The 12,106-nt window shown below is 48.2% G+C and overlaps 1 protein-coding gene across 1 annotated transcript in view; it reads left to right on the top strand.

Annotated features, from left to right (window-relative positions):
• Positions 1-12,106, top strand: part of ANO8 (anoctamin 8) — a 30,706-nt gene that overhangs the window by 8,403 nt on the left and 10,197 nt on the right. Inside the window, 6 exon segments of the mRNA XM_044685332.1 lie at positions 2,116-2,261; positions 10,691-10,891; positions 11,105-11,237; positions 11,506-11,644; positions 11,743-11,841; positions 11,844-11,876. Coding sequence (XP_044541267.1) covers positions 2,116-2,261; positions 10,691-10,891; positions 11,105-11,237; positions 11,506-11,644; positions 11,743-11,841; positions 11,844-11,876 — 751 coding nt within the window.

Below are 12,106 nucleotides of genomic sequence, written 5' to 3'. Positions count from 1 at the left end.
CCCCCCCGCCCTAGGGAAGCAGGCTGCAGTGGGGTGGGATGGGGGCACGCGAGGCTCTGGGCACTCCAAGGCCCCGGGCGCTGCGGGGCAGTGCAGGGCGGCCACCCCAGTCCCATTAGTTCTCACTGCCCTGTGGATATGCGGCCCAGCCCTTGCTGTCCACGGGGCACCCTGGCGGGAAGGCCCTAGGGCCCCCTTGCCCAGAGTACGAGGCTCTGCAGTCCGGGTGACCTCAGGTCAAGGTGAGAGACCTTTAGGGGGGCCTCAGAAACGTGAGTGGTGGGCTCTGCCTGAGGACCAGGCAATCTCGGTGGCCAACTCCCAAAGCCACTAACACTTAGCGGCAGGTGGGACACAGGCAGGACTCAGGAAGCGGTTTGGGGAGTGCCGCCTCTGGGCCAGGCTGCTGTAGCCGGCCTTTGAGCCCCAGATCCTCCTGCCTTTGCTGGGCCCACTCACTCACCCCCTTCCCCAGTCACCACAGGCTGCTGTCACCCAATAGAGCTGGGGTCTAATGAGGCCAAGGTCACCAGTGGAAGCCTTCCCTACTCAGGGATCTCTTTCCTCTGTTTCTTGACTCCAAAGGAGTCCCCTGGAGTGCAGAACCCAACTTCTCCCAGGCCCCAGATTGCCTCCAGCCCCAAACAAGCTCCAGACTCAGACCACTGAGACCCTGGACCCAGACCCAGATAATGACTAAGAGAATGGCTGAAGGCCTGAGCCTTTCCCCCCCGGGTCTCCAGTGATGGCAATGTTTCCCGATAGCATGAGAACACGGACAGAAGTGGATGTTGTAGGGAGGGGTTTTCCTCTGTGTCCTAAGGCTGTTCGCTCATATGAAACAGATCCATAAGAAAGATCTGGCCCCCTCAGTACCTGGCACCATGGGCCAGGCTCGGGGAGTCTTCAAGCCTGGGGAGGCATCCTAGACAGCTCCTTGCTGAGAGATTCCAAAGATGGCAGGCACACACCTCCTGGCATCTGACCAGGTTACTCACACACACGTGCACTGGGGCAGCAGCAGCCCACAGACTCAGGAATGTGTATGTGGCCTTGGCCCAGATCTGCAGCTAGGTTACCTGCCCAGGTACACAGGTAGGCACTGCATTCTGCAGCTGCCCTTCTTCTTGGGCTTCTCTGATGTGGGTCAGTTTCCTGGCACAGCAGCTCCCGCTGGAGCCAACCCTCCTTTGCTTTCAGCTCCAGGACTTTCATTCTTCAAACTTTCCAAATCTTCCCTGATCTCTCTGGAAGGCCCCAGGCCCCTGAATGCCCCCCTGAGTCTCCTCAGCTCCTTCAGCCCTGCTGCTCCCAGTATAAGCATTCTAAAAGAAAATTTCCCAGATTCAGACTTGATAGTGCCTAAAGTTTCTTTTCTTTTCCTTTCTTTTTTTAAACCCTCACTTTCTGCCCTAGCAACAACTCCAAAACAGAAGAGCAATGGCTAGGCAAATGGGGTTAAGTAACTTGCCCAGGGTCACACAGCTAGGAAGTATCTGAGGTTAGATTTGAACTCAGGTCCTCCCAACTCCAGACCTGGTACTCTGTCCAGTAAGCCACTTAAATGCCCTGTGACTGAAGTTTCTAACCGAATCAAGCCCCAATTTGGTTCCTGACCTGCAATTACCAATTTGAAGACGGGCCACCTAGGTTTTCTAGTTGAGTCCATTGGTCACTCTGAACGGATCAGAAAGCCTCCTCATTACTACTGGATGTGGGGGTTCCTTACACTGGGTATCTACGGAGACCTCTTGCAAAGGTGGAATGGAAAGAACATTCAATTGATGTGCTCCTTTTTGGGGGGACCAAGGAGGAGGAAGGCCCCCAGGCCTCCTGGGGATTTTCCTCTACATAAGGATTTCACGGTATAAAAACTTCTCCCTCCAAGGCAGAACAGTTGCCACCGTTCTTCAATTTACAGTCTTCCAGTATTGCCTGGGCTCTGAGGCTGGCTCTCTATCCTGGCCCATCGCAGTGCTGCCTTTAGTTATTTCTATCCCTTCAAGAAAAGAAAAGAAATTGGACTCTTTCAGCTTGATCACAGGTCACCACTCTCCACTCCCTGAATTCACAATTGACTCCCCCTTTCCTTATATTCAGGCTTATTACACCCAGATCTGCAGATGGGGCCCCAGCCTGGGTCGTGGCTGGCTGTGTGATCCTTAAATCACACTTCGCAGTTTCCCTGCAGACAGTGAAGTTATACCTGCAGGTTTATAGCTATACACATGGGCCCCATCCTGATATTTTAATGTACAACTGTAATTGGCCATAATTATACTTCTGTAATTGCAGACACTATAGACACCCACAGGTACCCAAGTATATACACATGCCCCTGTCCTCACCCCCAGCCATGATGAATCATTCTTGGCAGCCTCAGCTTACTGGGCATCTGCCCAGGAGCATACATGGAAATGTTGGGGCCAGAACTAGGGGATTATGTAATGTGGTCAACTCTTGAATGTCCTCCTCATCGTAGCGTGGTCTGGAGGAGAAGCCCCAAACCAGGGATTCATCCCAAGGAACAGATAATCCCAAACCATTTCTATTTGGCTTCACAATATGTGTGCCTGGGTATGTTCTGCCAGGACCGGGAAACTGAGGCGACTGCTTAAGTTACTTTGCATTCCATGAGCACATAGAACTGACTGGTCAGGAACAGGAGATGGAGCCCAGTGGAGATGACCTGAACCTGAGCCCTGAGTAAAATGGAGGAGATAGAGCCCGAGATTGCTTGGGATTCAGGAGATCTGGGTTCTATGCCTAACTCTGATTGTAACTTAAGTGATCTCCCTACTTTCTCATCTTTAAAATGTGGAAAGATTTGAACCAGGTGATTTCTAAGGGTCTTCCCTGACACCCTCTATTCTAAAGTCCCTCCCAGCTCTGACATTCTCTGTTCTAAGGTCCCTCCCAGCTCTGACATTCTCTGTTCTAAGGTCCCTCCCAGCTCTGATACTCTCTGTTCTAAGCTCCCTCCCAGCTCTGACATTCTCTGTTCTAAGCTCCCTCCCAGCTCTGACATTCTCTGTTCTAAGGGTATTCCCAGCTCTGACATCCTCTGTTCTATTGGCCCTTCCAACTCTAATATTATGTGTTCTAAGCTTCCTCCTAGCTCTGACATTCTCTGTTCAAAGAACCCTTCTCTGACATTGTGTCTTCTAAGGACCTGCCCAGCTTTGACATTCTGTGTTCCAAGCTACCTCCCAGCTCTAACATTCTGTGTTCTAAGGGCTCTCCCAGCTTTGACATTTTCTGTTCTAAGTTCCATTCTAGTTCTGGCAGAAATCACCTATTCAGCAAATATCAGAGGACACCCAAATGGTACTCTCCTTACTTCTAGAGTCTGCTGCCTAGTTACATTCCTTGGACTGAAGTTAGAATAGTGACTGCCTAGTAATTATTACATTTGATCACTTGAGGAAGGTGCCATGAGGTAAAGGAGTGATTCCTTAAGTTTCTGCCTCATTTTCTGACTTTTCTCCAGGCCTTCTCCCTGGTCCTTCACTTTGCCTGGATCCACAGAAAGAACAGCTGCTTGAGGGATTTGCTTTCTCTTCTATAGAGCTGGATAATGTGGACATTAGGAATTTTTGCAGAGTTAGAGAGATGTGCCATATAAAGGTTTGAATGCTTGCCAGGGAGCTTAGCTTCTGGCATGCACTGTCTCCTTTTTAATCTTCAAAACTACTTGTGCTGGGGGAAGCTGGGTGGCTTAGTGGATTGAAAGCCAGGCTCAGAAATGGGAGATCCTGGGTTCAAATGTGATCTCAGACATTCTCTAGCTGTGTGACCCTGGGCAATTCAGTTAACCCCCATTGCCTAGCCCTTATTGGTCTTCTGCTTTGGAACCAATCCTTTGTATTGGTTCTAAGAGGGAAGGTAGAGTTTATTTAAAAGCAAAAACCAACTACATGTGCAATCAAAAAATACAAAAAAGGAAAGCAGAAACCTTCCAACACTGACATTTTATGCTTTGTACTAAGGACTCTGACATTTTGTGTTCTCAGCTCTCTTTGAATTCTGACATTCTGTGTTCTCAGCTCTCTTTGGACTCTGGCATTCTTTGTTCTCAGGTCTCTTTGGTCTCTGGCATTCTATGTTCTCAGCTCTCTTTGGGCTCTGGCATTCTATGTTCTCAGCTCTCTTTAAACTCTGACATTCTGTGTTCTCAGCTCTCTTTGAACTCTGACATTTTGTGTTCTCAGCTCTCTTTGAATTCTGACATTCTGTGTTCTCAGCTCTCTTTGGTCTCTGGCATTCTGTGTTCTCAGCTCTCTTTAGACTGGCATTCTTTGTTCTCAGCTCTCTTTAGACTCTGGCATTCTTTGTTCTCAGCTCTCTTTGGTCTCTGGCATTCTATGTTCTCAGCTCTCTTTGGGCTCTGGCATTCTATGTTCTCAGCTCTCTTTGGGCTCTGGCATTCTATGTTCTCAGCTCCCTTTAAACTCTGACATTCTGTGTTCTCAGCTCTCTTTGGACTCTGACATTCTGTGTTCTCAGCTCTCTTTGGTCTCTGGCATTCTGTGTTCTCAGCTCTCTTTGGGCTCTGGCATTCTATGTTCTCAGCTCTCTTTGCACTCTGACATTCTGTGTTCTCAGCTCTCTTTGGTCTCTGGCATTCTGTGTTCTCAGCTCTCTTTGGGCTCTGGCATTCTGTGTTCTCAGCTCTCTTTGCACTCTGGCATTCTGTGTTCTCAGCCCTCTTTGAACTCTGGCATTCTATATTCTCAGTTCTCTTTAGACTCTGGCATTCTGTGTTCTTGGCTCTTTGAACTCTGGCATTCTATGTTCTCAGCTCTCTTTGGACTCTTACGTTCCATGTCCATTTGTTCTAAGCTTCTTCCCAGCTCTGATAATCTGTGCTCTATTTCAAGGTTTCCAGCTCCAACATATTATCCTTAGTGTTCTAAGGTTCCTTCCAGTGCTGACACCCAGTGATTTCTGCAGATAGTTCCCTTCCAGAATTCCAATTTGACTGGCCTTGGCACTATGTAAAGTAATCTCCCCACACCCCAGGTCTTGGTTCTCTTGGCATCCTGGTCTTCACACAGGCCTGCCTTTCTTTCTTACTCTGGCTGAATGGCTACATCATTCCCTGCCCCTGCTTTGTCTTGCTTGGCTTCCCTCTCCCCCCCCCCCCAACAGCTTAGGCTGTGCCAGGGAGCATGGGTGCTGATAGTGCCAGGCTTTTTGGCTTCAGGAAAGAGACTGGCTGCCTTTGTCTCCAGGCTAGGGTGCCTAAAGTATAGAATAGTAGAAAGACCATTCAATTTGATGTCAGGGGAGCTGAGGTCACATCCTGGCCAGGCTATCAACTCCTATTTGGCCTTGAGCAAATAAATCCCTCTTTCTCTGTGGGCCTCAGTTTCTCCATCTGTAAAACAAGAGAACTGGATGTAATGCTTGTTAAGATCTCTTCCACTTTTCAAGTCCTCCCGTCCTGGGGGTCAGGAAAACTGAGTTTTTGCCAGGCTCAGAGCAAGACTTAAGCCAACTCGCTAAGTGATCATCCATGGTCCCAGGGTGTTCGTGGGGGGCAGGGGATAGGGGGGAGGCAGGGGGTTGCGGTATTGCTCTTCAGGTTTCGGGAGACCAGTATTTTCCTTTGGCTGCATGTCCCAAGGGAGTTTGCCTGCTCAGGAGCTGCAGGGGTTAAGTTAGACACACGTGTGCACACACAGACATACCCACACAGAGCTAGGGAGAACCGGAAACCCTTTGAGTCAGATTGGGATGGGGGTGGGGGAACAGAGCCAAGCCAGGGCCCCGTACAGAAGACTTAGGAGCCTGGTTTCCCAGCCCTTGCTTGAAGTCATTTTGTGGTAAGTTGGGGGAACCCATCACTGAACTGGGGACTGGCTGGTCCTGATCCCCTCTCTGGGGTTTTCGTGTCTCCCTAGATGTTCCTTCTTCCTTCTCCTCCTTCAGGCTTTGGGGCCTAGTTGTTGGTGATTGTGGGAGACTGAGGATTGTGGCAGCCCGAGCAGGGGCTCCAGGACTAGTAACTGGCCAAGCCTGGAGGCGGGGAGCAGTGGACAAGGGAGGAGAACTGGGCTAAGGGGAGGGAAATGAGGTGGCTTGGAGAACCTACTAGCCAGAGAAGCCTAGAGATTCCTCCGGGGCTTTAGTCTCAGCGTGGGTAGATTGGCAGAGCCTTAACCCTTACTCTGTGCCTTCTCACTGGCCTGCCAGGGCAACATGGGCATGAGGCAGGGGACCTGTGCCCAGTTACCTACTAAGCCACCACATCCCCCTCCCACCCCCAGCTAAGCTATGAGAAGCCAGACCTTCTAATGGGCAACAAGCCCTCTCTTGCCACCCTCGACCCCTAAATAGATCATGATCTCTTTTTTTTTTCTTTTCTTAAATACAGAGTGCTAAGCAGGGCTTTATTTTTTTTTCTTATACAGAGATAGTTTATTTTCCCAAATATGTGTGATAATTTTCCACATTTGTTTTCTGAAATGGTAAAATTCAAATTATCTCCCTCCTTTCCTTCTCCCCCTCCTCTTGAAGATGATAAGCAATTGATCTGGATTTAAAATGTTTTATCATGCAAAGCATACTTGATTATGTTGATCATTGATCATAAGAGAATTCTCACATGAAACCAAAACCCCAAAAGAAAACCATAAAAAAACAAATGTGGAAGATAGTATGTTTGTAGATCATGATATCCTAGAAAAAGCTGGAGTAGCTGGGTGGCTCAGTGGTTAGAGAGCCAGGCCTGGAGCCAAGGGGATCTGGGATAAAATCTGGCCTCAGACATTTCCTAGCTGTGTGACCCTGGGCAAGTCACTTAACCTCAATGGCCTAACCCTTCCCACTCTTCTGCCTTGGAACTGATACTTATATTAATTCTAAAACAGAAGGTAAGTGTTTTGTTGTTGTTGTTTTTTTAAAGCTTTAGAATTAGAATCAAAAGAAGAATTAAAATCCTGCTTCTTCTGCTCTTTACAACCCTGGGCAATTGACTTCCCCTTTAGGGACCTCCGTTTTCTTATCTGTAAAATGAAAGGTTGAATTAACTGACCACCAAGGCCCCTTCCAGGTCTAAATCTAGGATCCAGTGAACGTTAAATGGAATCTCAGCCCCTTCAGTGGGGCCCGTTCCCCAACCCCACACCATTGTAAGCTAATACTTTTTCACTTTTGATTTCCATCTCAGCTTCTTTTTTTATTGCCTCTTTTTACTGTTTAGAGCAGTGGTTCCCAAACTTTTTTGGCCTACCATCCCCTTTCCAGAAAAAATATTACTTAGCACCCTGGAAATTAATTTTATTTTAATTTTAATAGCAATTAATAGGAAAGATAAATGCACCTGTGGCCATCACCACCTTCCCTGGATCGCTGCAGCACCCATCAGGGGGTGGTAGCACCCACTTTGGGAATCACTGGTTTAGAGGGACAGGCTCGCTTTTCGATGTCATTGGTACATTTCACTTGGGCACCACAAAGAGTTCTCCCCAAACTCCCAAACAGCCTCCTTGTGTAAACACAAAGTAGATTCCCCAAGAAGAGTACAATGGCAGGTTCCAGTTCTGCCAATCGCCATTGATTCCTTGAGAAGGAATCACCATGCCATGGGCCTGCGACTCGAGTTTATTTGCCTTTATTTATTTCGTAATAATAAGTCATTTTTCAGAGGCAGTTTGGTGACGTAAGTAGAACAGAGGGTGGGATCTTCAAATTTGAAAGCCCTGTGTTCAAATCTTGCATCTAACATATACCAGATGTGTGGCAGAGGAACTCTCAGAATTCCTAAGAGATAATGTGGGCCAATGAAAAGAGCCCTGAATTTGGAATCGGAGGACATGGGTTCAAATCCTGGCTCTGCTACTTCATACCTTGGCTAAGTGCCTTTACCTTTCTGGGACTCAGCTTTCTCATTTGCAAAATAAAGGAGTTGGAGCTTGAAGTCTCCTTATTACTCTAAATTGAGGATCCTAGAAAGTCACAGGCTAATTGCCAATCCCATCAGTGGAAGAAGTCTCCCAAACCATTACAGTCACAGGATCAGACTAAAAAACAAATCCTGGTGCATGTTTGCTGGTGGGACATATTCCTATAGGAGGTAAGTGTGGTTGAATGGAAAGCGATCAATCCAAGTGGAAGTTTGGGTCCATTTTCTGATCTTACTCTTTTGCAGCTGCATGACTGGGTACATCCTTGAGTCCGTTCAATGAGGATGATAATGTTTGTACTGTCTGCTACGCAGGGTCACTACAAGGCAAATTGTAATATTCATTCATTCATTCATTCCATGAGTATTTTATCAAACATAAGTGAGGTATTTAGTTTTTTATTAAGTTATCTAGATGGCATAGTAGATAGAGCGCTGGATCTGGAGTCAGGAAGTCCTGAGTTCAAATCTTGCCATATATATATATATATATATATATATATATATATATTAATAGCACTTTCCCTGCCAGGTTGTTGTGAGGATAAGATGAAATCATATTTGCCAAGTGCTTTGCAGACCTTAAATACAGGCTTTTGTGAGTATGATTATAGTGTTGGATATAGAAATGCAAAAAAAAATGCAATAATCCCTGTTCTCAGAGGGTTTCCACTCTTTTAAGGGAGGGAAATCTACATGAATATAAGTACCCATATACAGAAAAAATATGGAATCTGCAAAATAAATACTTTTATTTATTTTTGGAAAGAGGGCCCTAACTTGGTGAGATCAGGAGAAGCTTTGGGTAGAAAGTGATGCTTGAGCTTCAAAGTAGAAGTGAGGAGGCCTGGCATTCCAGATATGGCAGAAAGCCAGGGCAAAGGCAGAGAGGTGGGAGATGGCCTATCTTGTTGGAGAAACAGAAGGCCATTTTGCCTGGCTTGTGCATTACAGTGTGGGAAGAGGAATAATGAATATATAATGAGATTGTAAAGATAGATTAGGGCCAAGTTTTGAAGGGCTTTAAGAGTCAGAGAAGTTTTTAGCAGATCCTGGAGGTAGTAGGGAGCCATTGGAGTTAATAGTGAGTACTGGAGTGACATCATATTTGTGCTCAAAGATCACGTTAGCATCAAGGTACTGGTAACAGCAAGTAGACCTATTTGGCTGGAACACAGAGTACATGAAAGGAAATGATGTGTGCTGTGTCTGGAAAAGTAGCTGGAACCAGATGATGAAGGGCTTTGAATGCCAAATGGAGAAGTTATATTTTATCTTACAGGCAAGAGGGAATTGTTAGAGCTTCTTAAGAAAGGGGACTGGCATGGCCTGAGCTGTGCTATAGGAATATCGCTCTGGCAGCTAGAGGATGGATGGGGAAAGGAAGAGGAGGAAGACAGAGAAACCAATTAGGAGGTTTATTGCAGTGGGCCAGACAAGAGGTGATGGAGGCTTGAGCTAGAATGATGATCATGTAAGCCAGTGATTCCCAAAGTGGGCACTACCACGCCCTGGTGGGTGCTGCAGCGATCCAGGGAGGTGGTGATGGCCACAGGTGCATTTATCTTTCCTATTAATTGCTATTAAAATTTTAAAAAATTAATTTCCAGGGGGCTAAGTAATACTTTTTTCTGGAAAGGGGGTGGTAGGCCAAAAAAGTTTGGGAACCACTGATAAGAGGCAAGAAGAGGATGGATGCAAGAGATGTTTGAGGGGAGATACAATGGTCAGGACTTGGCCCTTGTGAGGAGGAGAGGAGAGGGAAGGGGAAATGAAAAATAAAAGATGGTTCCACAGTGTGAAGAATCCAGGAGCCTGGAAAGATGGTGATGCCCTCTACAGAAATGGGGAATTGTGGAACAGGAAAGGGTTTGATGGGGAAGTTTACAAAGCTGGGTCTAGAATATCAAAAGGAATAATGAACAGAGAAAATAGCAATGAAGGGACCCATCACTTTCAGATCCCAAACCATTACAACACAGTAGCACTTCCAGATGTATGACTGGGCAATTGCCCAATTGTCTAGCTCTTACCACTCTTCTGCCTTGGAACTGATCCTTAGTATCAATTCCAAGACAGAAGGTAAGAGTCAAAAAAAAAAGCAAAGTAGTTATCCTCAAAGCAATATGGTACTGGTTTAAAAAAATGTAGCTTAGTGGAACAGACTAGATAAGCAAGAGTCAGAAACAACTTGGACTAAGAAATCCACATTTAATAAACCTGAGAATGTAGAATGCTTAGAGGTGGGAGCAGTGTTAGAGAGGCTATCAGTCAAAAATTCATTCATTTTACAGACGACGAAACTGAGGACTTGCCCAAAGTTACAGAGCTTTAGTTCTACTCTGTCAATGGCCATGGCAGGATCCATTGACTCCAAGTCCAGCATACTTTATAAGACACCACTTTGGAAACCATAAAGGCTGGTTTTTGGTAGGACCTCACTTTCCCATTCTTCCAACTCTTCCCACTTAAGAATTGCCATTTCTTTCTTTCTTTCTTTCTTTCTTTCTTTCTTTCTTTCTTTCTTTTTTATCAGTTATTTATTTATTTTGAGAATTGCCATTTCTATGGTATGTTAAGAGGGTCTAAAGTTAGAAGGGAGGCCATCCCCCTCATTTTTTACAGATGTACAGAACCGAGGTCCACTTTATCAGTGATTCGCCAAGTCCTACAACTAGTACTAGGAATCAGAGGCAGGATTATCATCTTCATTTTGTAGAGAAGGAAATCAAGACTTAGAAAGATGGAGATCCTCAAGGTGACTTCTCCGGGGTTACAAAGGCTGGATCCAAGACTGGAATCCAGGTTTCCGGTCTCCTTGTCCTGCTGTAGTCCTTGGCCCTAGTGACCCTCTTCCTTCTCTTTTTCCAGATAAGCTGTTTGGGAAACGGTTGCTACAAGCAGGCCGATATATCATGTCCCACAAATCATGGATGAAGACGGTGCCCACGGAGAACTGTGATGTCCTCATGACCTTCCCAGGTACCCTAAACCTTCGCTTTCCCTCTTGTCTTTCCCATGGCTCAGCCTAACTTCTGGGGAGGCCTGATTTCTCCGGGAGGGAGAGAAGGGGCCGGCGACCCTGCAAGTGCTGGGGAGATGGGGCTCGGGACCCAAGGGCCCTCCCAGAGAGGGCCACCACCATCCCTTGAACAAGGAACCCAGTCAGCTTCCTCTGCCTCCACCCACCCCCAGACACGACTGACGACCACACCCTACTGTGGCTTCTGAATCACATCCGTGTGGGCATCCCTGAGCTCATAGTGCAAGTTCGGCACCATCGGCACACAAGGACCTACGGCTTCTTTCTCACCGCCACCTATGAGAGGCAGGTTGAGGCTCTGGACCCGGCCCCCGCCCCGCCTCCCCAGCTCTGGTTCCCCCTCCCCATGCCTCTCTCCCTCTAGTTCTGGGCCCCCTCCTGGTGAATGACTACCACACCCCCCAGCACTCCCCGCCACCAGCCCGGCCCCCTCCTCCTTCCGATCCGCCTTTGGCCCCTCAGAGGCTTGCCCCGCGGGAGGGAGAGCAGGAACGCAGCTGGCCTCTGGCCTCTGTTGCCGCTGCCGGCTGTGACCCCATCTCGCTCCCCGCAGCCTGCTCCGCGGGGCTGACGAGCTGGGGTTGCGGAAGGCCGTGAAGGCCGAGTTCGGCGGCGGCACTCGGGGCTTCTCTTGCGAGGAGGACTTCATCTACGAGAATGTGGAGAGTGAGCTCCGCTTCTTCACCTCCCAGGTGCGCTGTCCCCTCGGGCTGTACACCCGGCGGGCGGCGGGGTGGGACGAGGGGGCTCCCCTTCTCTTCACCCCCTCCGCTCCCGTCCTCCCCCGCAGGAGCGGCAGAGCATCATCCGCTTTTGGCTGGAGAACCTGCGGGCCAAGGCCGGGGAGGCGCTGCACAACGTGCGCTTCTTGGAGGACCAGCCCATCAGTGAGTGCCCCAGCGGGCGGGGCGGGGCGCCTGCCCAGTCAGGGAGTGACCCTGCTGGAGGTGGGGGAATACTAAGAGGGGGGGGGGAGAAGGACGGGGTGGGGGCGGGGCGTGCTGGAACCTCAGTGAGTAAACCCGGGGCGAAAGACCTCGTGGGAGGGGCCAAGAGAGCCCCCCAGCACGTCAGTAAGTGAATGTGTGGCGCTGGTTCTTTTGGGAGGGGGGCCATAAGAACTATGGCCTAGTGGGATGCAATAAGATCTGGAT

This window comes from Gracilinanus agilis, chromosome 1 (genome assembly GCF_016433145.1).
Source record: "Gracilinanus agilis isolate LMUSP501 chromosome 1, AgileGrace, whole genome shotgun sequence".
In the NCBI taxonomy this organism is placed as follows: domain Eukaryota; kingdom Metazoa; phylum Chordata; class Mammalia; order Didelphimorphia; family Didelphidae; genus Gracilinanus; species Gracilinanus agilis.
This window is presented reverse-complemented; position numbering and strand designations above follow the sequence as displayed.